This window comes from Lepisma saccharinum, chromosome 29 (assembly GCF_977018435.1).
Source record: "Lepisma saccharinum chromosome 29, izLepSacc3.1, whole genome shotgun sequence".
In the NCBI taxonomy this organism is placed as follows: domain Eukaryota; kingdom Metazoa; phylum Arthropoda; class Insecta; order Zygentoma; family Lepismatidae; genus Lepisma; species Lepisma saccharinum.
In genome coordinates this window covers 40671802-40699397 of record NC_139257.1, presented here as the reverse complement: position 1 = coordinate 40699397, position 27596 = coordinate 40671802, and the positions used below count along the sequence as shown (strand labels likewise).

At 38.3% G+C, this 27596-nt stretch overlaps 2 protein-coding genes across 2 annotated transcripts in view; both read right to left on the bottom strand.

Annotated features, from left to right (window-relative positions):
• LOC145981255 (methyl farnesoate epoxidase-like) overlaps positions 1 to 27596 on the bottom strand; it is a 103830-nt gene that overhangs the window by 41308 nt on the left and 34926 nt on the right. The window lies entirely within an intron of this gene.
• On the bottom strand, positions 360 to 27277 carry LOC145981468 (methyl farnesoate epoxidase-like). The gene is made up of 8 exons (XM_083114699.1): positions 27166 to 27277; positions 24490 to 24720; positions 16967 to 17382; positions 12241 to 12349; positions 9559 to 9739; positions 5402 to 5516; positions 3639 to 3780; positions 360 to 644 (listed from the first exon to the last, which is right to left on the bottom strand). The coding sequence occupies exons 1-8, from the start codon at positions 27248 to 27250 to the stop codon at positions 463 to 465; spliced, it is 1461 nt and encodes a 486-aa protein (XP_082970825.1). The 5' UTR covers positions 27251 to 27277; the 3' UTR covers positions 360 to 462.

Genomic DNA, 27596 nt, shown 5'->3' with positions numbered 1-27596 from the left:
TAAAATAAAAGTGTTGTTTATTCCAAATAATAAATATTAAATATACACCATAGTTTTGGAAAGTTGTGACAAGGGTGTGAAAATGAAAATTTCAACAGTTTTGTTCACATCAACTATTCTATTTCCATAATTAACAGCTTTTCAAACACCGAAATCTTGTCCACTCGACGCAGCCACATTGATCACAGATCATTCAAAGGCACTGATATTTTGATCAATGAGCAAACAGCGTCAAGTAAATGATCTGTCTGCTCAACGAGCGAGAATCTTGCTTAGCGAACTGAACTGAGCATCTAAAAAACAATTGCTCAATTAATAATCGGAATGATAACAACGAAAATGATAAGAATAGTGTTGCCAACCTTGAAACAAGAAAATGAGAAGTGATTTAAAACCTGCGCACTTTAATGAAACACCCTTTCCAAGATATACACACACACGGAATGTAATATGATATGTAATTTAATATCGCTCCCGTATGCAGGCGTTGAAGGGTTCCGGGTGGATGGCGATCCCGTCGTCAATCTCGGTGGAGGGTAGAGGGGTGTTCGGAGGGTTGCTGAACCTAAACTTGGAGAAGATGGTCGACACGAACAGGAACTGAACATTCTTTGCGAACAGCTCTCCAGCACAGCGGCGCCTCCCTGAAATGGAATTTTGCAAAGCTGTAGAAAGAGAAATGCCCTAATGCCACAGGCGTAACTAGCGGGGTGGTTGGAGGAATTTCCCGCTTAGCACATACATACATAATTTGTAAATAAGAGTCTGTCAATTTGCCCCCCCCCCCTCCTAATGAAAATAAACCCCTCGTTACACCCATCGCTATTTCATGTAAACAACTCACCGCCTGTAAAAGCAAATACCTAATAGATTTTATCGCTTCCATTTATAATACAGCGTGTCCATAAATATACTGTCATACTTTAAAGTGCTATTACGTCACTTTGGATAATCGTATTTAAATGAAATTGGTGACATTTGAAAGAAAAACTCAAATGTTTTATTTTACAACTCATAGACATTGAATGTGGCTCCCACGAGTGGCCCTGCAGACATCAAGGCGATATTCCCATTCATGCCACACACGCTCCAACATATCCACAGGGATGGACTGGATTGCAGAAGTGATGCGAATTTGCAGTTCTTGCAGGTTTTGAGGCAATGGGGGTACAGAGACACTTCTTAGGACTACGAACAAATGCCTCCCGCACTTGTTCCACAATTCCCGCATTGACAGATGGTCTCCCTGAATGGCCTTTCCTTTGATGACATATGCAGCCACGATCCACAAAATCGCGGTACCTCTTCAAAATTGACGAGTGTGAAGGAGCCTGATTTTGAAACCTTCGCCTATAAGCACGCTGAACCTTCACCAAACTCTGCGTGTAATGATATTCTAAAACACACCAACTACGTTCTTAAATCTTCTGTAATAACAACACAATTTTAAAGGAAAACATTCACATTTAACCTGCCTGCCTGCTAAATATCCAACAATGAACTCGCATCGTCCATTGTTGTCAGGAGTGAATTTATTTCAGTTTCTATGTTTGATCATTGTTGTCCATTGCTGATATTGGTGTCCATTGTTGACATGCACAAAAATATTTGAGTTTTTCTTTCAAATGCCACCAATTTCATTTAAATACGATTATCCAAAGCGACGTAATACCACTTTAAAGTATGACAGTATATTTATGGACACGGTGTATAATAAACTTAACATGACTTTTCTTATAACGTTGTTTAGCGTCTTTTTTCTGTCACATTGGCTAATCAGGACGATGAGTGATATGATGAAACTCATGAAGGGACATTCACAAAGAACATCCCATGCCTGGGCCGAGATTCGAACCCGGGATCCCTTGCGTCGTGGCGCGCGAGGTTAACCACTCCGCCACGTGGATCGGATGAACTTGACATGAAGAGATGACTGTGTTGATTAATTAATTGTTTAATTTTATTTATTATTAATTTCATAATTAATTCTATCAATAATGTATTCGTTAAATTAATACAGGGTGTTTCATAATGGACTTTAAAACTTCGTAATTATATATAAATTTATTCACACGTCTCACAGAGCTGGTTTTGGTGTCATTGTAGCAAAATACATCAAGTTTTGACTCTCGTAGTAGTTTAGTTCCGAATCACACCACCGCTAGTGCTAGCGACAGTTGTACCAAAATGGATGCCTTCACTGGTTTTTCAGTGAGTGTTTGCAGAGTTTGCAAATTCACTGCCAGCAAGATGGCGCACCGCCTCACTACCTCAAGGACGTCCGGGATTTCCTCAGTAACCTCTTTCCAAATCAGTGTATAGGTCGAGCTGGGCCGATTGCATGGCCACCTCGTTCACCAGACCGGACACCTCTTGATTTTTACTTCTGGGGATTTATCAAGGATAAAGTTTCAGACCACCCCTACCTGCTACGCTCGCTGATCTCAGAGCAAGAATCTACGCTGCAGTTGAGGAAGTTACGCCTGACATGCTGCAGTGGGTTTGGCAAGAAATCGACTTCAGATTGGATGTCTGCCAAATTACCAATGGAGGTCACATTGAACCATACTAACTTATAGGGTAAAAACGTGACGTATTTTACTACAAAATGACACCAAAATCAGCTTTGTAAGTCGTGTGAATAAATTTATATATAATTACGAAGTTGTAAAGTCCTTTATGAGAGACCCTGTATTAATTTACTTTATTATATTATTTAAAGACATGTCTATACATAGGAAATGGTAATTATATATATACTGTATATATATATATATATTAGAGTGCTGCATCGAGGCCTTTATGCTCGATCGTCTAATAGTTCGCACGAATGACGCTAGGTGGCTTACGGAATCGACAGTTTCTTCGCTCGAGCGAAAAACGCTCGAACATTGAAACGACCGGTATACACTCGAAGCCCAGTAGTTTACGTGTAACCGTAATATTTCTGTAGTAGTGGCCCTCAAATATGGATCTTGCAGTGAAAGATGCAGTGAAATTGAAACTGAAGGGAACATAGTCATCATCTCCATGTTAAAATGTACTTTAGCCTATCTTACCAATACATAGCAATATATGAAAATGAATAGATGATTATGGGCTGAAACTACCAGGACAGATTTTTACACATATATTTGTACGATTATTGTCCCATTGAAATGATATTTGAAATTCTATATATTCGAGCGAATTGCGCTCGAGCGTGGGAGATTCGATCGAGTATTTTCGAGCGAAAGTGGTCCAATGCAGTACTTTAATATATATATATGTACATATTCATACACACACAAACATGGTACCAGAGACATGTACCATTACAACCACGAGACTAAAACTATGGAATCAAACAAAATTCTAGATACAACACTCTAATTTGCCTTCAAGTTCCTTCATTTCTCCAATTCAACACTGACTGCGATTTCTGTTTTATATATTTATTCAGCATTTAACCTGTAACATTCTTACTTCATGAAAGCATGTATTTTCTTCCCTCAACTCTCTATTCATAACCAATTTCATTCCACATGTTCAGTGTTCTGATTGAATTTTATATTACGAAATGCTAAAAGTATGTTGATTTAGCTAATATTACTCCATAAGTCAATTACAATTGCATTTACAGTCATAAAATATCTTACCTAATCCAAAGGGCGAGAGGCATTCGTCAGGGACAACTTCTCCCTTCTCGTTCAGGAACCGTTCTGGTCTGAAGACTTCAGGGTCCTTCCAGTAGTAAGGGTCGTTGTGTACAGTGTACAGACTTATGAACATCGGTGTACCCTGGAAGACCAGGTATCACTAAGATTACATAACATCATGCAAGGTTACCACAACTAATCAAATCCTTATTTGCTTCCTTATTCAATGTATTGCAGTATCAAGTTCCTCTGGGCTTGGGGTTGTTTGAAGAGTATTTATTGGTGAAAGAACCTTTCAGTTGTGATGGTTTCAAGGTCCTTATGAACCTTATCCATGCTCTCCTCTCCTGGAAATGGCTCTCAAGGTTTCTATCTAATGAATTATCTCTAAATCTAGTAAATTACGTACAATTATATAATCTCTCCAGTGCTCGAGACAAATAAATTTCTGGGCGAAAATAGATTGTTTCAAGCGCCATCTGTTCTCTACCACTAACATTAAATCTTGGGTGTTCGGGAAATAGTACTTAAGTCACAAACTGCGATTTTCTGTTGTTTTCATTTAAATAAATAATAACAAATACACATTTAGAATCTTTTGTCTAAGGACCATTTCTGGGTTGTTTGGGGAAAAAAGTACATGTCAAAAAATGCAATTTTACAGTAGGTAGTTATTTATCAAGCACGTATTTAGGGGGGTCCCGGGGGTCCGGACCCCCCCCCCCCCGAAAGACTTATCAAGTATAAAAATTAAATAATGAAAAATATACTCGTTTAGCCTTTGTTGTATAATTTCGTCTGAACTTATTGGATGACAAGGATTATATTGGGATCATACGACTTTGAAGGTCAGGAAGTACGTATTTAGGAGGGGTCCAGGGGTTCGGACCCCCCCCCCCCCAAACACTTAGCAAGTACTAAAATTAAGTAATGAAAATATTAGAATTTGTTGCATAATCGATGGTTATTAATTTTCTCTAAACTCTTTAGAAGGCAAGGATTATATTGGGATCATACGGCTTTGAGTGACAGTAGAAAGAAGATTTATGTACACTAGCTACTACTCAAAATTATATGCATAAAATATTAATCAGAAACTTACTTTTCTCCAACTACATGTAACATCATTTTTGTTATTCGATAAATATTCAATTATTCATCTATTTGACATTAATTTCATAGCCAGGGCACTTGTTTTTATGTAAATTATTCCGATCTTAACAACAGGTAAGCTACGTAATGAATATGCGCTGTTAGATCTCAATTTTTATGCAGTCTTTTTACCTATTCGTGTAATAATAATATAATATTAATTTATGTATTGTAATTAGTATTAATTTGATTTAATATAATTATTTTAATTTAAACATTATTATTATTATTATTATTCCTGAGATTTTGGTTCGGACCCCCCCTACCTGAAACATATTTCTAGATATGTGCCTGTTAATTATGTCTGTTCTTTTAATGGTAAACATTGCAGACATGATACAGATGTTGAACCGTGACTGTTTAGAACTTTTACACATGTATAATATAAAATGATACCTATAATATTTGCTGTAATTGATTCAGTGTGATTTAAATGAAAACAACAGAAAATCGCAGTTTGTGACTTAAGTACTTTTTCCTGAACACCCAAGATTTAATCTTAGTGGTAGAGAACAGGTGACACTTGAGACAATTTATTCTCGCCCAGAAATTTATATTTGTCTCAAGCACTGGAAACTGGCTATTATTACATTCTGTGTAGGTTGTATTACCTTTGGAATTATGGTACCCATGAGCTCTGTGTCCTCCGTGGCCACTCTTGGTTGAATCGACACCACGCTTCCGATTCGCTGGGCCTCCAAGAGAACTGCTTGTGTGTAGGGCATCCTGCAATGTAGAGACATGTTCGTTGCAAGTATTAAGCAGGAAGGCATTATTTTTTTTGTTTCGTTCTGACTATTTTGCACCGTCATTTATCGGCTGATCCATACAAATGCTTTAAACACTGCACTTCAGACTCAATGCACTCTACACCATATATAGTGTGGAATTTCGACTTACACTTACAGTAAAAAATTATATTTTACTTCCTTGGGACTATGAAGAATGAATGTATAATTCAGCAAAATAAAATATACGGAAACGTAAAATCGAGGATCTACTGTAACACTAAACGTGGTCTTACAAATATGTAGAATATTTGTAGCTGAACACTCCTGTTGGTGTTAATGTGAAATTGACCTTGTTCAGCACCATCTTAGGTGCAATTTTACATCATTGGTTATCAAATCAAATCAAGTTTATTAGGCGTTATGATAAGTCAACTGTGGTGACTACTACACACATTCAGTGACCACAAAGTAGCACATTTCTTTGCAGTGTTACGTACGCGCACATGTAAACCATATGGCCAATGATTGAAATAAGGAATCATAGATGGCAGCACGCGGGAGAAATATTAGGATCGCGGATTATAGTAACAATGCGCACGCGAATTGAATGAAAGTGTTTGGGAGAACTGAAATTGATTGTGCTTACATAATTTTATGAACTGAGATAAACAATGGAGATGGATAAAGGTGAGATAAAGAAAAGATCAACACGTGCAGCATATGTGATTCTATGTAAAGATTAATGAAGTTAAAAAGCGATTACAATTTTATATATCTACCGTCTTAGTAGGAACGAGCTTTTTTACTAGACATTTTTTGGTTGTTTTCCGCGGTGTGGCGCCAACTCAGTGGCGGCCCCAAGCACTTCCGTTGCGGCGCATCTATTGCTGAGCCGGATCGAGGTCGAGCGCGGGACAGGCGGCGCCCTTCGGTTAACACCTTTTTTCTGCTGGTATTAGGCTATTGTGCAGCAAAAATATCGAGTTGAATTATTGTTGTATATTTGACAAAGCCCAAAAAAGAAGGAAAATATAGCAGGGAAGATACGGGAATCAATCCAATGTTTAATAATTGAAAGAATTTGGATATAGGTGCCTTGGTAAATAAGAGATATATTTACTAGAAGAATAAATATATGAAAGACATATGATTTCATCGATAGAAGAAGAAGTATATCAAATAATGGAAGAAGAAGTTTATAGAGTATATTGATTGATAGAAGAAGAAGCCTATGAACCAATAGATGAATCAGCATATTAATTGATAGAAGAAGAAGAATATTAACTAATTGATAGAAGAAGAAGCTTATTAACCAATCAACGATAGAAGTCCATTAACCAATAGAAAAATTAGTATATCAACTAATAGAAGAAGAAGCCTATTAGCCGACAGAAGAGGAAGTCTTTCACATATCCATAACGAAGAAGAGGGAGCCTATTAGCAGAGTAAGAACAAGCTTGTTAGCCAAATAGATGAAGAAGTCCATTATGTATCCATAAAGAAGAAAAATAAGAAGAAGAAACCTCACAGTAGATGAAATATATTTAATGGAGATATATGTGACCAAGAAACAAAGAGAGCTCTAAATACAATCCTGTATATAAATTTAATGTAATATGAAAATTACCTTCCGTAGTAGGTTAAACAATTGTTTCATTTGTTTTCCTTTGCTCCTTCTAAAATAAGTTATCAATCAGTTTTAGTTGCCCTGAGAATCTCATGTTTTACCCTGGCCTAAGCCGGACTGGTGTCACCCTCTCCGGGACGTGGCAGCAGTGTATAACACACTGCATAAACAAACATAGTCGATTGAAAGATTGGCCTCTCATATCCAATATATATATAAAACATATCTTAGAATTCAACAGGAAATATTGGGTCTAACCATGATTATGATTGTATAATTTCTGATACACTGAGTATTTGAAATTATCCCCCAAATACTACTGGCCATGTTTCTCTGACCTTCACGTGGCATTTGTTTTTGTGCTAAGTTTTGCTGGATTTAAAAAGAAATTACGTTAAATTTCTCAAGAATATAGATAAATATAAATATAAAAATAGATAATATATTGTTGTGCTTATATTTTCCACGAGCTACTGCCACACTTCAATTCTACGACCATTCAAATGGAAAGCTATCTCTCACTTCAGTATAAACATACAATATAAAGGATAACCTTATGGAACACTATTATTGGTCGAATAAGAAATTGAGCGTGTATTTCAACAATGAATGAAATTAAAATTTGACCATGAAAACCCCAGCAAATTGTAGCTATGCCTACGCGTATCCTGACAGAAGAATGTGACGAAGGGGCATAAGGTCCCTTAATATTGCCATCTCATCTTCGTCTTTGCGTTTACTACAGGTCTCTTACCTCTATGACCGTAATTTGGGACCTAACTTTGGGGGAATAGGGAGAGCAGAATCGAACTTGGGAGGGGGGAGAACGAAAAGTTTTGCATTCCATAAAAATGTAAATCCCCAGAAATATTTGATAAACAACTGTTACATTTGTAACGTCACAATTATTACTGTTTATTAATCTGTTCCTCGGGCCCCAGGAGGTTCACAAAGTACCCTAAACTTGGAAATTGTAATAAATCTGAAAATTATGGGGGGAGTGTCCCCCTTGCCCTCGCCAAGTTACGCCTATGCTTACCTCTTTCCCACTGAAGTCTACTTGATTTAATTATTGTGATATCAGGGGATGAGTGGGTATGGATTTTGTAGTTGAGTATTACATAACTTACTCGTCTGTTATTTCGTTTATTTTATATTCAAATTAATAAGATTTTATTTTCGAAAAATAAATAAATAAGTTTTAGCATATGGAACCAAATTTATTCAACCCCCTAATTTTCTTCAGTTAATGAGTTCTGAAATTAATTCCCTGATTTTGGTTCGGAATAATCACAATCACTGGCGTACGTGGAGGGAGGGCCTGATAAGACTGGAGTCCCTCCCGAAATTTTGAGAAAATCAAAATTTTGAAATGATAGCAGCAAAGAACTCGGGAAAACCCCGGCTTCAAATGACCCCCAATTACATTTTTCTTGTCTTTGAACAACCTTTAAGACGAAGGTTAAGGCTCTGTCCGAAAGGTACAAAGTACGGACTTGAAGTATGGTCTTGACGGAAGTGACGTCACCTAGTAGAGTCGAATTACTTTCGGAACATCTCCAGCCGACTACGCAAGTCTGTCTAGCGAGCCTAGTGGGCGTGTAGAGCCTGAGCAGGGGGCTTATCGATAGGTTCTGGGTTGAGATGACGTCAGCGGCTCGCTTCGTTGATTGTCTGCTTCGAGAGTTGTGACTCGTTCCGAAGCTTCAAATGCATAACATCCAAAGATGTTATGGAAATAATCTCCCTCTACAGTTCGAAAGCGCCAAGAGCGGAAGTACGCAAGTGCACAGCTTGCAGTACGGACGGGAGCTGACTAGGTCACGTGATTTCCACACTCGTTGTTCATTTGTTTAAAATCACGGAGATAGAAAGCCAGCAACACAGGTTAAATATACGTTATGGGTCAGCAAGTTGTTGGTTAAAGTTCTTATAATGTTATAACTCCATTAAGCCTTGTTTCCATGATTATGAAAAACTAAATATGCTGACCAAGGCAGTAATTTATTTTATTATAAAACATAAACTAACGTAACGTTTCAACCTTCTAGCATGTGTAGAAATGTATGTGTACGAACATTTGAAAATGCTATGTGATTTCTATGGTGAAAAACAAGTGTTTAAAACGTGGGGAAAACAACGAGTACTCAATTTTATCTACTGATCGTATTTGGCGCTGTAGTCGAAGTGCATTTCGAAAGACAACACTTCCAGTCCACGACTTGAACACCGCACTCCAAGACCATACTCGGAGGATGCTCGCTTCAATTACGGTCTTGCAGCTTTCAGACAAGGCCTAAGAATGGTAAGTGATGACAACACAAGAAAAGTATTAGCTAAGTTCCGCTGAAGATAGCAAGCCAAGGAGAAAAGTACAACGTAATGCTTAGAAAGGGATAAATTTCCACACCTCTTCATGTCTTCCAAGCGCGGTGCATTCCCGATGCCCACCACCTCATCCAGCTCCTTCTGCAACTTGTCCTGCACCTCAGGGAAGAGGATCATGTACAGCACTGTGAAGCACAGAGAGCTGACGTTGGTGTCCGCCCCTGCGATCAGGAAATCCATGCAAACGGGGAAGATCTTTTCGACTGAAAGAAAAACAAAAGAACCCTTCTGTGACACAAGCCTTTACCACCAAGATTGTTCACAGGCTTAGACAACTACAGCTTTTCCTGATATATTACACCACACTTCTCTTTAGATTTTGATATCTTTTTTGTCATGGTCAAACATTTTGTATTTTTTTATTATGTTTATTTCGTTTAGAAAATGAACAAACAAAACAAACACAATAATAAAATACAAAATGTTTGGCAATGACAAGAGAGATGCCGATATCTGAAGGTTAGTGTGAAATAATCTAATGTTAAAATCATATGTTAAGGAATAGAAGATCCAAGCAAAATACATACAAAGTAAGGGTAAATTTCTCGTAAGGGACAGACGGATTTCATCAAATTGACAAGAGAAATTACTTACCGAATGCACTTTCTTTTACTTCTGGAAGTTCGGGGAAGTGTTTTCTCGCATCGTTCATTGAATTTTGCCGGTAAATCATCTATTTTTCGATATAAATGTGTGACCGATGCACGAAAGCTCTTGCATCCATTTACTTCCAGGTGGATGTAGCCTGTGTGATGACGTAATCCAGGTCAGTGTTTCCAAACATGTGTTTTTGTAACTGAAGAAGGTACGTTTCCGCAAATGGTTCGTTGGGCTGTGTGTCAATGGTTCGTGGGGCTATGCGAGAATGGTGTGTGGGGCTACGCATCTTTTTTTCGAAACCAATTTTTAACTATTGTAACCTAAACGTGACCCTACCTAACCTAATCTTACCGGAAATGGTTCGTGGGGCTATGTATTAATGGTTCGTGGGGCTATGCGTCAGTGGTTTGTGGGGCTACGTAGGTATTTTTGGGTGCAGTGGGGTGGATACACTGTATGCCGAGTACGGTAGTGAAACTGTGACCTCCATTTTGCGTGTTACCGAAGGCAAAAAGAAACGAAGAAAACTCACTCGATATGTGGCAAATAGAGCTTGTTTCCGTGAAATAAGCGAAATGCCACCTTCAGCAATGTTTCTCAATGCAGAATACGTAAGTACGAATATTCAAATTAAATGAACTAGCATATTTCAGCTGTCTGTCCGATACGAGAAATTTACCCAAAGTAAGTTTGCTTATGAAGAAGAAAAATACCATTAGACTTTCATAAAAACCCTGATGAAAGGATCTTTTGAATGACTAAGGGTAATATTCTAGCCAGTGGTGGCGATTGGGTTCAAAAATTAACCGGGCAAGGACAGTTAACTTTCCTTGGCGAGAATATATACATGAAAAGTAAATGTGCTGGACATTTCATCTGGATACAGAATTAATACTAATTTCAAAATTTAACTACATTTGTCATTGATAATGGTGAGAATTTTACAATACTTGTAGGTTCATTAGATACTTAATTTTTACTATAATTATTAATGAATGTTTGTATTCCATACCTTCCAAGAAGTTAGGTTGGGTTTACCAACATTATTTTCAATAACATTAACCCTTAACTGCTAATATAGCTCATTTGCCGTCCCATAACAGTTGCAGAACATTGCTTATGAGAGAGTGCAATCATAATTAGCTGAGACCAGTGGCGTGCCCAGGATTTTCGAAAGGGAGGCGGTGCGTGTATTTTTCTTGGTAGTCAGCCCTTGTTTTAGTAATTATGCGATATCGCCCGAACACCTCTCACTCATTTATTTCGTTAATTTCAGCATTGATACTTACCTATTCTGCATTGCGGAAGATTCTTTAGGGTGAAGTTATGCCTTTTTCCATAAAATAGTGTCAACTTTTCATATTACGAGTCATTATTTGTATTCCTTGTTCCGCTTGGGTAACAGACAAGGATCATCATGGATCATCGCGCGTCGTGCTTGTGTTTGGAGTAGGTATGCAGTGTTTCAACCTTCTTCACCGAAAAATGCATACTATCACAAACCATTGACGGATAGCCCCAAAAACCATTCACGATAGCCCCACAAACCATTGACGGATAGCCCCAAAAATTATTCACGATAGCCCCACGAACCATTGACGGATAGCCCCAAAAACCATTCACGATAGCCCCACGGACCATTTCCGGCAAGGTTAGGTTAGGTTGGGTTAGGTTAGGTAAGCATAGTTAAAAAAGAAATCTCGTAAAAAAATGGCACGTATGGAAACACTGGCGAGACCGCGTGACTTTCGACGCTCGCCCATCTGCAGGCACATAATGTTGTCGCTTTACAGAAAATGCAAGTTCCTTACATAAAAAGTGATTATTTCTTGTTCTACAGCATTCTATGGTGAAGTTTTCAGTTTCCGCGAAAGAAAATACCTCCAAGAACATCGACAATGCTACAGAAACTGATTTCAGTAAATAGTTTCTCCTGTAAATTTGAAGAAATCCGTTCGGGCGATATCGCATATTTACCCTTATTTTGTCATATTTTCCAAACTTTGACGTTCTTTTTGTAGTTTAGGAATACTGGTCCAGATGGGGTTGTAACCCCCACCAACCCCCCCCCCCCCTCTTGGGCACGCCATTGGCTGAGACTTACTTGTCATGGCTCCTTTCCCTTCGTTCTCCTCAATTTCTTCCAGGCAGCAGTCGATGAAGTCTCTCCTCTCGCCCTTCACATATGTCTTCTTGTGCTCCTTCACTGTGTCCTGTAACAGAGATGAAACGATTCAACATCCAGTTTGTACCAAATTGAATTTTGGGGGAGGTGTTTTCCTTTTTTTCAATCTTCAGTCGAACAAGCATATTAAAAAAATACAACTCCAGTTGTGAAATGGAAAGTTCATAGAAATTGTGCTATTTACTAAATTCTGTAGCAGCATTAAGTGAGAACACATTCCTTTATTTATTTATTATTATCCTGCGTACAACAGGCATCTGCACAGTGCACAGTGAATGTCTTACATTTGGGGATTTATACACGTAAAATTAATATTTACACACATTTTCAAATATAAAAAGAATATATATAGAGGTTACATATATCATCCTTATACATTACCGTGGATAAAAATTTAATCAAATCTTACACAATTACATTCATATATGTATGTGTATCAGTGGCGTATACTGAATCCAAGATCTGGGCTGTCTCACTATGTCACGTGGTCCTAGGCTATGAATAGAAATAAGTTTACCAACTCCTAAGAAATCAGGTTGCCAACTCATATGAAATCAGGTTGCCAACTCATATGAAGTCAGGTTGCCAACTCATATGAAATCAGGTTGCCAACTCATATGAAATCAGGTTGCCAACTCATATGAAATCAGGTTGCCAACTCCACAATCACCATTATCATTTCACTGATAATAATTTTATTTACAATTTCTGGTCGATTTTCCTCCTGTATTTTATTCTCTAGACTTCAGGCTTCGCAGATAGCCTAGCTAGCCTAGAATATAAGCTCCTGATATATATATATATATATATATATATATATATATACATAAAGAAAGTAAAGAAAAAATTTTAAAAAATAAATTAATTAAGAATGTTGTCCATTAAATAGTGTTTACACTAAGAAAATTTAGGAAATATGTCCAAGTGTACGCCCCTCTCTAACCATTCATTATTAAAGCTACATATTCATCGCAGGGGAGCCATTTCTGCGGATTTTGTACGGGTGTGGGAAATTGCAAGGGGTTGGTTTCTTGATCGCAACTTTGGATGGGGGACATGAAAAGAAAAAGGAGTTGATGGATCGTTCTTCTGTGAAATAAAGCATGCGGAAACTTAATACTGATCGAGAAATATCTGGTGTTAATGATGAATAATGAGTTTATGTCAATGAGGATGAATAACGATTAGATGTAAATCATGAAGGAACACTCATGCCCAGTTCGAGTCTCGAGCTCGGAACCTTTGGTGCTGAGATAGGCAGTCGACCAATCAACGACGTTGATCATAGAAGGGGCTGTTCGACTGGGCATCTAAAGTATTAATTGTAGTGGGGTGGCTAGTGATGTCCTTTTGAGAGGAGAACAAAAAATTATAACAATCTACTTTGTTGTAAAATGTACATTTGATATGTTCTGTTTATAAGACGTAAATATGATTGTCTTGAAAGAAAAGCATCCACCTTTTGAATACAATGCTACTTTAGAGCATTATAATTGTCATCTTCATTAATATTATTGCTGTTGTTATGTCTACACCTCGAATTTTTAGGATCTAAAAAGTGTGCTTTCAGGATCCTAAAATAGGCTCAAAAAATCCTAAAATAGGTTCTAAAATTCTTAAATTAGGCACGAAAAATCGTGAAGTAGGTTCCAAAAGAAACTCAAAATGCTTCAAAATTTATGAAAAATACTGATTTGGTACATCTTCAAAAACAAAATTTCAAAAGAACCGTAAGAAATTTTTGTAGGTATATGTAACAACCAAATATTAATTTTCTAACAAAATCTTCATTTGCACACATCATTTTCAAAATTATCCACAAATTATTGTAATCCTATATTTGTGTTGTTAGCAAAAGTTACTTCTTGATCTGAAGAATGAATCAAGTATCTATGATTTGCTGCACAATACCAGGGTGGCCAGTCACTGGGAATTCCTTGAATTCCGGAAATCGTCCGGGAATTCTGCTTGAATTTTCTGCATGGACGTGAAAAATTTCAACTTTTATTAATCCAAATCTCATTGAATTTACATATTTATAAATGCCCTAACGGTTTTCACAGTTTAGTTTTTATTTTTATCGAAGAAGGAAAGGAATAGAAAGCTTCGTGGAAAATAAAGGGAGGGAAATTGCCAGAAAATATGTTTCAAAGACATTAGTCATTGATTTATTTGGTATCAAACTGAGTAAATATCTTTGTGTGACATAAAAATCCAGATAAACCTTAAAAATATATATAAAAACCTAAAAAAAATGTTTGATTTAGGCGCATAAACCTAAAATAAGTTATTTTTTCTTATTTACCTGCTAAGGAAAAAATAGGTTAAAAACCTAAGTACTTCATCAGCTATGATGTACGAGGGATGATCGAAAAAAAAGGTTACAAAGCATATAACTTTTGTTTTATTCACTGTAACGTAACGAAAATTTATGTGTAAATTAATAACATGTTTGTCTTGTTGCGAGTTTGAGGACTTCGGATTCTGACCATGTATACCCGAGAAGCGGACATTTAAAATGGTGACTCGTCTAAAAAATTGGTCAAGAGTAGAAGTGCGGTTCCTGTGGGCCAAAAAACACTACACCTGCTGACATTCATAAGCAGATTGTGGAGGTGTATGGGGAGGGGACAATTTCAAGGCAACATGTAGAGAAGTGGTGTCGTGCCTTCAAAGAAGGACGGACCAGTATTGTTAATGACAACCCTGGACACAGCGGTAGGCCCAGTACCTCAACCACTGACGGGAACTGTGTTCTTGTGGATGAGTGTATTTGTGAGGACAGAAGAACATTACGATCAATATCAGCTGAGCTGGGACTACCATTTGGTTGGCTGCCCACCATTATCTGACATGTGATGATGTCAAAAGAACTGCCACACGGTGGCTACGAGAACTTGACGCGGATTTCTGTGCAACCGGTATTTAAAACCTCATTTACCATTGTGACAAGTGCTTGAACAAGAAAGGTGATTACATCGAGGACTAGTGTTGAGTGCCCTCCATCATCAGGTGTGTTGATCTTCCAGCTATGTCTAACACATACGCCTTAATAGGCTTTGTAACCTTTTTTTTTCGATCATCCCTCGTATTACATTTATATATTTACATTAACATACCAATAATATACATTAACTTTCACTTACAATGTTCAATTTCCACTTTTGGTTCAGCAAGTGCAATAATGGAGATTTAATTTTAAGAAGACCTTCGCACCAGACCTAGAATTTTAGAATTTTTTCAGGACCACTCTCTCCTGTAAAAAACCTCTCTCTACGTAGTACACTCAAGACTCGATTGTTCGAGGTTACACAGCCAGTATATTCCTCCGAGGGGCTTGTATACTGTCCATGCGTGTTTGTAATTTTATTTTCATCAGTTTCAGCTCATCATCATTCACACTCATCGTCGCGATAAGCGAAAAGTGGCGGAAAAGCTACTTAAAATACCCCAATCAACGAATAAAAATACCCACTGTTGGCTCCAATGATTTATTAATAAAACCATAACATTTCCTTAACACCCTCTAAAATTGTTCACAAAGATCCAGATTATGGTCATTTTGGTCTTACATTTACTCTTACACCCAGTGCTTGAAGTGGAAAATGTTAGGGGGTTAACATGGTAACAATGAGACAACTGGGAGGATGCTTTGCAACATTTTCATGGTTGGGGATAACCCCCCGTATCCCTCTCACTCCGGGCACTGCTTACATCCCATAAACACGAATCCCTCCTCCACCAGGATGGAATATTCTGGACAAACCACTTGTTGGCTCTTTACTACTCACCATCAACAGTCAACAGTCAACAAAGCTCCTTACGACAGTTCACCACTTACTACTCACCATCAACAGAGCTCCTTGCAACAGTTCACCACTTACTACTCACCATCAAGAGAGCTCCTTGCGACAGTACAGCACTTACTACTCACCATCAAGAGAGCTCCTTGCGACAGTTCAGCACTTACTACTCACCATCAGCAGAGCTCCTTGAGATAGTTCAGCACTTACTACTCACCATCAACAGAGCTCCTTGCGACAGTTGAGCACTTACTACTCACCATCAACAGTCAACAGTCAACAAAGCTCCTTGCGACAGTTCAACACTTACTACTCACCATCAACATAGCTCCTTGCAACAGTTCACCACTTACTACTCACCATCAAGAGAGCTCCTTGCGACAGTTCAGCACTTACTACTCACCATCAGCAGAGCTCCTTGAGATAGTTCAGAACTTACTACTCACCATCAACAGAGCTCCTTGCGACAGTTGAGCACTTACTACTCACCATCAACAGTCAACAGTCAACAAAGCTCCTTGCGACAGTTCAACACTTACTACTCACCATCAACAGAGCTCCTTGCAACAGTTCACCACTTACTACTCACCATCAAGAGAGCTCCTTGCGACAGTACAGCACTTACTACTCACCATCAAGAGAGCTCCTTGCGACATTACAGCACTTACTACTCACCATCAAGAGAGCTCCCAGTTCAGCACTTACTACTCACCATCAAGAGAGCTCCTTGAGACAGTACAGCACTTACTACTCACCAATCAAGAGAGCTCTTTGCGACAATACAGCACTTACTACTCACCATCAACAGAGCTCCTTGCGACAGTTCAGCACTTACTACTCACCATCAAGAAATACCAGAAGTAGTCGAGAAAGTTCTGGATGTTCCTCACGCCGGTGTGGAAGGGGATGTGCCGGAGGAAGGGGAAGACCAGCAGGGCCGCCCCGTAGGCGTAGAGGGACTTGTGGGCCCTCATCAGGTTGTCCCACAACTTCACGAGCTTCGGGTCCTCGTAGTCGTACCGGGTGTTGGAGATCATGTACCAGAGACAGTTCATCATCGGTAGCTGGAACAGGGTATGCACGAGGATGCCCGTGTCGTCGGCCTCTTTGATCTTCTTCCTGAGGGCGGCTACAAGGTGGAAGGCCTCGTCCACGATGGAGCTCTCCATGCTGGTCTTCCCGAAACCGAAGTCCTTCAGGATGTTGAAGGAGAACTTCCGTTGCTGGTACCACGTGTTGCCGTTGATGAAGATTATCCCTGGGGAAAAGAGGAGAAGGATAATGCATTTTAAAGTATTATTTACATCTTACATACTTGGTGTGCGAAATCAAGATTTTAGCACCTCAAGTGGTAAACTTCGTCTCTCTCTCTCCATCTATCATCTTTCTATCTTCTTTCCCTCTCTTTCTCTATAGGGGAATGAGAGAAGGATCTCTATCTCTCTTTACGCTTTACTTTTCTTCCATAGGGGGATTAAGTCCTTCCCCTTTCACCGAGAGAGAGATGAGACTGATTCCCCACTTCCCAATGGAGAAGAAAAGTACCTCTTTCTCCCTTCTCTGGGGAGAGAGATAGCCAAACCTTCTTCTTCTTCTTCAGGAAGAAAAGAAAGAAGAAGAAAAAGAAAATCGTTTTTCCCTTTGTCTCACTCGCCCTCTATCACATCTTCCTTTATTTTTAGACTCTCTCTTCTTCTTCTTTCCTTAAAAGGAAAAAGGTAAAGAAAAGAGAGAAGAAAGTAAGAACAAAGGAGAAAGATAAAGAAGAAGAAACTGATAAGGAGAGAAGAAAAAGAGAAAGTTATCTTTCTCCCTCTCTCTCATTTCTCTCTCTCTCTAGTTGCCCCCTCCTCCTCCTCCTTTTCTTCCCGGAGAAAGAGATGAGGAAATAGAAGGAAAGGACGAAGGAAGAAAAGAAGAAGAAGCCTTCTTTCTTTTCTTAGAGCAGAAAGGAAAGGTGGAGAGAGAGAGAGATAGTATTTTCCTTTTCCTTCTCCTGAATCCCCCCCTTTCCTTCTCTCTCTCTCTCTCTCTCTCTCTCTCTCTCTCTCTCTCTCCTTCTTCGTCTTCTTCTTCTTTTTTCCTTAAAAGGAGAAAAGTAAAGAAAAGAGAGAAGAAAGTAAGAACAAAGGAGAAAGTTGAAGAAGAAAGAAGAAGAAGCTGAAGAAAAAGATGAGGAAATAGAAGGAAAGGACGAAGGAAGAAAATAAGAAGAAGCCTCCTTTCTTTTCTTAGAGCAGAAAGGAAAGGTGGAGAGAGAGAATTTTTCTTTTCGTTCTCCTGAATCCCCCTGTTTCCTTCTCTTTCCCTCTCTCTCTCTCTCTCTCTCTCTCTCTCTCTCTCTCTCTCTCTCTCTCTCTCTCTCTTCGCAAGAGGTTCCTGGGTTCGCTGTGGGCATGCGTGTTTCTTGTGAGTATCCCACACCAATTTCATCTTATCATCACTCATCCTCATATTCGCGATTAGCCAAAAGTGGATGATAATCGCCCCCCAAAAAATCAAAGGCTTTCTGACCGTTCATAAATGCATATTAGTATTAGTTCTGGTAAGAACACGTAACAACATTACAACTTATAATGAACCCATTGTTATATCAAGTATTTAAATGAAATTCTTAGTTGCATCTTCATATACGATTGACCAATTACCAATTCTTTGCCAAGTCCGTTTTCTTGTATAAGAATTTCATATGATAATGATGAACTATCAAGTTTTCCAATGGAGTAGATTTTCTCGTATGTTTTAATGTTGGAGAATTATCTCTAAAAACTAACCACGATATATCTTTTTATATATTCTTGTATTCGCATATAACAGAACTTTTATCTTGCTCATTTTGCTATGCATTTGTTTCTATATAACCAATTGTTTATTTTGTGTATATCCAGTGCTTTAAGAAACCTGCATTCCCATTGGTCAGTTCATATCGGGTGCGGTGCTAGTTGCCGCCATCTTTGCGCGGTAGCTTAATTCCGCCAGTGTTCGTGCAGAAGTCACTCCGGCAGCAGCCGAAAGTCACCGCGTTGCGGATATTCATCAAAAACGTAAGCCTAACGTGGCTACGTTTCATTCAGCATATCAGTGAAGTGCAGTGATATTTAGTTCAGTTTCACAGGAACATTACAGTGCTGATATTGATTGATTGATTGATTTGTTGTTTTATGTCCACTTTATGCACAGTAAGGCTAATCGAGACTGGACCTACAGTTTAAAGTGGGATCCACGGTGCTGATATCATTCAGTGAAGAACTAGTGACGTGTTATTGTAAAACCGGCTTCCAATTTCCTATATAAACAGTTTACTGAGGTAGGAGTGCAGGACAGTGTAATTACGTGTCATGTGTACATATTTATTATTAATATAACGTTATAGTTTTAGTAAGTGCCTTCAATTTCTTTACACCTTAAGAAGATCGCGGTGAACTCAGCTCTATCGTGATACAATCAGGAACGGCGACAGGGGTGTGCCCACCCCTTGCCCACCCAATCAAATTCACTAAGTACATATACTTCGAGATATGTGAAGTGAATGTTGCAATAAATAAGTCTATTGTGGTGTTCATTGCATGTATATTTTACTAATGAATATTATATTGCTAGAGATCTTGAAACAAGAAAACTGTGACCAATTTACTACTTCTATGATTAGAAGCAGCTAGTGAGCTTAGGAGGCGCAAAATTATGCAGGGTATGGTCAAAATGAGATCAGGATTCAGGGTGAGCTTCAGGGCTGCAACTCCGGGCCTTCACTGAGGAAGAAACTGCTTTGAAAAGTACCACATAAAGAAAAAAATAGGTAGTTTGGATGTGATGTAAAAATGTAGAAATACGTATAACTAACCACCTCACGTAGCTGGGCGAAAAGTTATAAGCGAAACTGTGGAGGAGATTGGGGTGGGGTCTTGGTGTTGTAAGCTCCGGGTCTTCACATATATAAATCCCGGCCTGCTTATTATTAAAATAATCTCTAAATATACAAATAAACGAACCTCAGCGTTGCTTCCTCCAGCAACATAATAAATTATTTCGACTTTTGAATTACGTCTACATTGAAGTTCCAGGAGTATCTCTTTCTTTCTTTCATTACAATTTTTTATATTTATATTTTACATACCTGTCATTTTCAAATATCTACATGGTATACAAAATAACAACTTTGTATTCGTTCTACTAATAAATACTACCGAGGTATATTAATTTTGATGTAACAGTTATGTGGATTTGGAAAAAGCAACAGAATTATTGAATTGTTAATGGGTGGCTATTTCTATTTAGAAACCCTAGTCCCACACATACATTTTGCCTATCAGTTATGTAATCATGCAATTTTTATTGTGATTAACTTACTTAGAATTAAAAGAAGAAGGAAAGATTTGTTTTGAGGGCATCAGAGAAAATCAATCACGATGAGAATGGTTTAAACTTTAGAAGCATCAGAGGTTTAGCCGAAAAGGTCAACAGAATCTCTAGATGCAGATGAAGTAAAGAAGAAAAGGGGTGTCACGAAGTATCCATAAGAAAATTTTGTTTATTTGTTTTTAAGTCGAATTTTTTGCTCAGATAGGCTAATCGGGACTAAACCTACAGTTTAAAGTGGAGTTCGAACCAGTGTGCATTGTGCTTCCACCAGGGGAGGGGGCAGTAGAAACCAGAACCTCTTCATTATAAGGCGACAACGTTATGCCATTGGAAAAAAAATGTACAGAAAGAACCCACAAGGAACGTGTCATTTTATCACCATAAAATATGCGTTCATTTAAGAGGGTGTATTGCCAGAGAAAAATATTTGAGACTTTTGGAAAACAACGTTATTGTTCACGGAGTTAGGTGCCTTGATCCAACAATGAAACACTGTAAAATTGACACCACCTCAACTTTCCAAGTGGTATGAACTAATGAAACTCCACTTTTAGAAGAGTAAGTTGTTGCTGATTCGACTGATTTATTCTATGTGAAGTCACTTTTGTGCTAATTTTGGCTAATGGCGACAATGAGGTTCAATGGTGATTAGATGAAAGTGACGAAAGGGGGGGGGGGGGGACAAATACACACAGACATTGAAAATACAACCCCCACACAAATTATTATTTTGACTGTGGTTCCAGGCGCCAGAGACTCGTTCGCCTGCAAGATTAAAGTTTCCAGGGCATACGTACTGCGCAGGGTAGAGGTTGACATTTGAGCGATTTCGAAAAGGTCACGCCATACAACCCAAGTCGTCTGTGAAAAGAAGATGAAATACTGGGTATGGTGATCAATTTCGATGAATTCCTTGTGTCCAAAATCACATTCTGCAAAATGCAAACTATTTGTTACCTCAGTGCATGTGTTCATCTAACCATACGTGTATTACTTCTCCCGCATGAGTAACGAAGACTTACTTCGGAAAACTAATAACAACTTAGCTAACTGATTTTTCAATGTTACTTGACTATTACTTTTGGGCGATATTTTGTCAAAATAGCCTTTCATAAGCCTGGGGATACTTTATCCAGGATGAATAAAATTGGTTTTTACGTGTGTGTGTGTTTACATTCCCAACAAGATATTAATTTTAATCCAAATATCCAGTAGTAGCGATTAGGATGAGTGAGGGGGAATCCCCCCGCCACATTTTGCCACTTGTTGCACCCGCACTATGGCCTCTTAATGCTAAGACTTTTCTACCAAAAAAGTAAACTGTTCTTGCCCCCAAGTTCTTGGTACACGATAGCCGTTACTGCAAACATTCAGATCCATTTGTCAGTTGTAATAACCTTGTTAGCTAAGAAAAGTGATCATTAACCCCCAATTTTCAGTCAAAAACTCATATGATGAAAATAATATGATCAGGAACATGCATTTAAATTTCGAAAAAGTAATTTAATCCTTCACCACTGTCTGCCATCACAATTTCTATCACTGTCGCCTAATATAGAAAGTGGAGTAGGTATGTGCCTTGTATTTTTGTACTTGAAGGACAAAATGTGATGCAACCAATTCACATTGATTTCACTACATTGACTTGAAGGAAAGAATGATTAGATGGTTGCACACACACAAACACTTCCTTGAAATAATTGTGTCCATCGGCAAGGGCGTATCCAGGGGTCTATGAAGATTCAGTATACTTTCCGATGATACACTTGATGTGGCAGGTATAGAAAATTCTCGGTGTGTGCACGGTTTGTGGATTCCAAAAATAACATCCACTCATTTTATTTTTTTAGTTTTACACTGGGTAGTGATATATCAGCTGAAACTGTTTTGGTACAGTAAGTAAAGTTTATGTTTTTTATAAATAATAAATGCAAAGGTGAAATACTACAAACAAATATATTGATTGCATTATGTACCAGACAGTAAAAACAAACTATTGTTAGTGTCTGAAACTCGATTTCTAGAAAAACATGATTCATTCCATGTTTTGGTTAAATGTCTTCAACCTTGTCAGTCAAGTGGAGCTGTCTGAGTGAAGCATCTCAAGCAAGTAATCTAGCCGCAATTGAAAAGTGGACTTCCTTTATTGTGAAAATGTTTTCAGTTTTACTTTACAGTTGCCAAAGTATTTAAAACCCTCATCACAATTTAGCCTCTGCTCTTTCTTAATCCAAGAGACGTCACAGAACTGCTTCAGAAACTTCGTGAAATATCAAATGAAGAGTTCAGTGAAATATTTCAAACTGCTTCTGAAAAGTGTTAACAGATTCAATTCTGAAATTGCTATCATCGTAACTGTAGATAAGTATCATCGTATTATTATAGAGGGGGACACGCCAATGTAGAAAGGAAAGAGGAAAGACACAAACACACACACACACATATGTGATGTGTGTGTGCATGTAAGTTAAGAGAAACATTTGAAGAATTGAATGAGAGACAGTGAAAGGGAGAAAGAGGTAACAAGCTGAGAAGAAGGCATTAAAGAGTAAAACAGAAAAGATGAAAAGGAAAGGGAAAATAAGTGAAGGGAAATCGGGAGTAAGGTAATACATACGCATGCTTAGTCCTTTTGGCCCTCCTTGCTTTTATCCATATATATATATGATGTTACATTTATACCTGTCCACCCTAATCTATCGATATACAGCTTCTGCCCACCCGGTCGAAAATTTCTGGCGCCGCTCCTGGATACAATCCATTCCAGGGAGACAATCAGGGTCCTACCGGCCAGCAAACGCAATCATTTAATCTATTAACTTTTGGTTAGCAGCAAACACTTCGAAATTAAAATATTGTTCGGTTGTTTCTTGATAAACTAGGTTCATCTTCTGAGTAGTCATTTCTGATGTAGTTGTTTTAAACTAATGATATTTGAAATTTAAAAAATCATACTCGCTTCACGAACAAACTTACGTTCTAAAATTTAATGTACTATTATTTATTGGGCGATATACTCATTGTCACGGTTAGAAAATTATATCTCTTGGTAGGGATACTTGCTTACACGCACATCCAAACTTGTCGAAATCGCAGTACCGTTCAAATCTTCTCGACTGTTCCAAATTTTATTCGAGAAAATGAGATCCTGATGACAATTTATACTCTATCCCAGTTCTCTCTGGAGCAAGCAAACAAAAGAAAGTCTCTGCGCGAGACGGGTCAGCCAATGAACATGTGAGAGGGAATGGGATAGCATGGAAGGAGGGAAGCGACTGCAGCTACCAGCCTTCGCAGCAGCATGTACTGCTTCGCTCTGATCACTCGATTCCCCTCCCCTTCTCTACCACTATGCGCGGCCTTTCTCCAGAGATGCATGGGACAGAGTATTAGAAATCAGAAGCGAATCTTTTAGTGTAAATGCTCTCGCCTTGTAATCGAGGAGTCTTGGGTTCGATAATCGGTGGAAATACATTACTCGGGTACAACTTTAAACTGCATATTTAATTGCAATTGATATATGTTAAGTTTTTCTGACAGGCTGTGACTGTTCTCTACAGCACAAATTTATTTTACTTATTATGTTCATTTGTTATTATCATTATTATCGATTTTTATCTTCAAATGTTAATGTTCAAGTTGCTGTTTAATAACGTTTGTTTTCTATTTATGTTAAATTGTACAGCGTTAATGGGCTTGGCAACATTGTCGTTGCTATGGTAACAGTGATAACAGTCACAAAATATTCTTGTAACAGTTGTGAAGTTTTGTGATAAAAGTTTCTACCAAAAAGTTATTTGCTGCGTTTCCATTTATGCTAATATTCAGGTAATTTAGATATGTAATTAGGCCACAGAAGTTTTTCTTCGCCTTCGCGAATATAATTAATCATCGACAGCAAAGGCACAAGGCTTGGCATCCACCAAAACACTGATTAGATTTATGGCATTATTATTATTATTATTAAGCGTGCTACTTGATGATTGCTGAAGAGTCATATCCTTACCGCCTTTGATGTTCCTGTAGAGCATCCTCCCCATGGGGCCAATCGGTCTTCTCTCCAGCGCCTTATGCTGGAGGGCAGTTGTCACGGCCTCCCGTCCACACACGAAGGCCGCTTTGTATTCCAGGAACCTCACTCCAGACACCGGGCCATATTTCTTCATCATCTCGATGTAGAATTTACCGAACACCATCTTGTTGTTGAAGAAATACGATATCAGTTTGAATTCGCTCCCTGCAAAGAGTGTAGGATGCATGAAAGTACTGTGAGGGAAAAGTGGGCTATGCCAATTGTACATACATATGTAGAGCAGGCGTGGGCAACTCGTCGTATTTGTGAGAGAGCGCTCTCGTATGTACGCATGGAACTCAAAATGAGCAGAGTTAGTGGAACTACTCAAAATGTGGCAATAACTAAAATCGGGGATATTTTATAATATTTTGCTGTTTTGGGACCATGAAGATTGGAGTATAATTGGATAAAATGTAAAATGCGGGGAGTTCCATTGTATGCAAGTGAATGACTCTTACATACATACATAAGTTATCTGCAGCTCAGCAGTGCAGTACGAATCTGAGGTACGAGCATCTAGGGATAACTTTAAACGCAAAACTTTCCTTTCAAACACATACTTGCATTGACTGTCTGTCTTTATACAATTCATTTTTTTTTATAGAGAAAGCATGCGTATTTCGTATTATCGAAAGACTAGCCTACCTGGAAGTTACTTGGACGAGTACAGCTACAACTGGAGGTTGTGCAAAAGTAAATTTTTAATTGAGGCACATTTTTGTTTAAGTTCATTGAGATAACGATTTCGAAAAAATGACAAATGAATAAATACAGAAATTTATGAGCAGTAACGGAGATACAATTGCTTGCCTTACTCAGGTATGTACCTTCACATCAAGGAATATACAGGGTGGTCCATATGTCTTGTTACCCCCCCCCCCCCGAATCAATATCTTGTTATTTCTAATTCAGGGTTTCTTTTGCACAGATGGCTGACACAAGCTCCTACAATGTAGACAATGTAGAAGAGCGCCTTGTTGTCAGTGTTTGGGCCCATGAACGTCCACATACCGGCAAGACCATGGAGGATGTGCGACGAGATTTCACAAGACGATTCCAAACAAATGCACCACCAAAAGTGACAATACTGTGTTGGGAAAAGAAACTGTTTATGTTGGGATGTATCAAAGACAAACCGAGGCCTGGTGCACCAACCAAAAGACAGAACACATGTGCAGGAGTGGAGGCATCTGTGCTTCGGTCACCACAGAAGTCACTGCGCAAACGGTCTGCTGAGCTCGGAATCCCGAAAACAACAATGTTACGACACATGAAGAAGGATCTTGGATTGAAATCCTTTAAACCAGCAAGCGTCAACGAGCTCAGTGATGATGACATGCGTAGACGACATGCAGCATGTGGAAGAATGTTGGAGGTATTTCCGACACTCCCGCAGCGGGCTGATCTTTTCTTCTCCGATGAATGCGCAATATATCGAAGTGCACGTGCAAGGAATGTGTATTTCTGGTCCAAGGAAAATCCGCATTATTACGAAGAGCTGGAAAACAACCCCCCACATGTGATGCTCTGGGTCGCTATGTCCGCTAAACACTTGATAGGTCCCTGTTTCTTCGATGGCGTAGTCAATCAACACTCCTATCTCGCCATGTTACGGGCATTTTTTGTTCCACAGCTCCAAAGAATGAATCTCCTGGGACGTTCCTGGTTTCAACAAGATGGAGCACCGCCTCACTATGCCATCGCTGTCAGGGAATATTTAAGTGAAGTGTTTCCCAATATGTGGATAGGACGCTGATCGGTACATCATCCGGCGCCTCTGGATTGGCCTCCCAGAAGCCCTGATCTCTCGTCTTGTGACAATGTCCTCTGGGGCATTATTAAGGAAAAGGTATACAAACAACAGAACAATTAAAGAACGCTATTAGGGCAACCTTTCAGACAAAAATCACGAAAAATTTGCTTTGTAATATCTCACACAGGCCATGGCGCCGTGTCATTTTGTGCCATGAAAATAATGGTGGTCATACTGACCTTTTGGATGCGTGAACAACATCCTGGTTGACGCTGAATCCATACGTCTTACAAATTGTTATATTGCTATTATCATAATATAAAATTATGTAAAATTGTTGGTGTCACACGACATATGGAATGAATGGCTACCTTACACTTTATTATATTATATTGTATTATTATAAAGTTGTATTATTATCAAGTTATGCAAAATTATGGGGTAACAAGACATATGGACCACCCTGTACATTTTCTGACATTAACATCCGAAATGGAAGCTTAATTTTCAATATAGTACAACTTTCAACAAAGCATTACAGCTATAATAAATGAAAGATTCTAACTACAATTTCAATTAAATCATTTTAGAAAGTTTTAGCTATATAGATAGTTGAATGCTGCAATAATTTATGTAATTTAGTTGAAAAGCTCATTAATGTATAGAAAATGTAAAGTATACTGTAATTCAATTATTGTTGTTACAGATCATTTACTATAATTGCATTCAGACAAAATTCTGTATCTGGCAACTTGACTTACACTTAAGCCATACCATTTGTCTGTGGCCATATTCCAGATAAGAAAACAACAAAATTACAATATTCAGCTTTTATAAGAAAACGACATGTCTACCTGGCGGGAAGCCTTTTGTATGTCTTGTAGCATAGAACACAAAGAGGATGAACAAGGAAACTCCTAGTATAAACTCCACCAACATCTTGAAGTTTTGGTGTACCTTGTCTTCACGTCTGAAAGATGGAAGCAATTAAATCAATATTAATTGAATTTTTAGTCACCGTTTCATCATATGTAAATTAAGATAATCCATCACCATGCGTCTATTGTTAATATGTTCAATAGCATGTAGTATTACTTTTTTAAAAAGAAAACATGCACAAAGTATAAATATATAGTGTTTTATATTTACTAAACTCTTGTTTGGGTTTAATTTGGAGAACAGCGTATATTGTGTTGTCTTATTCCTTGTGAAATTAAATGATAGATGCCTTTAACTGTAACTTAAAATAAGCGAGGAATTAGTCTCATAATGCAAGCAACACATT

Bases quoted from the DNA above. Each gene is read 5' to 3' on its own strand.
- LOC145981468 (XM_083114699.1), bottom strand. From the start codon at position 27,250: ATGTTGGTGGAGTTTATACTAGGAGTTTCCTTGTTCATCCTCTTTGTG. The intron at 12,350-16,966 runs GTGAGTAGTAAG...TCTCTGTTACAG, and splicing joins ACTTCTGGTATTTCTTGATG to GACACAGTGAAGGAGCACAA. The intron at 645-3,638 runs GTAAGATATTTT...ATTCCATTTCAG, and splicing joins CCTCTCGCCCTTTGGATTAG to GGAGGCGCCGCTGTGCTGGA.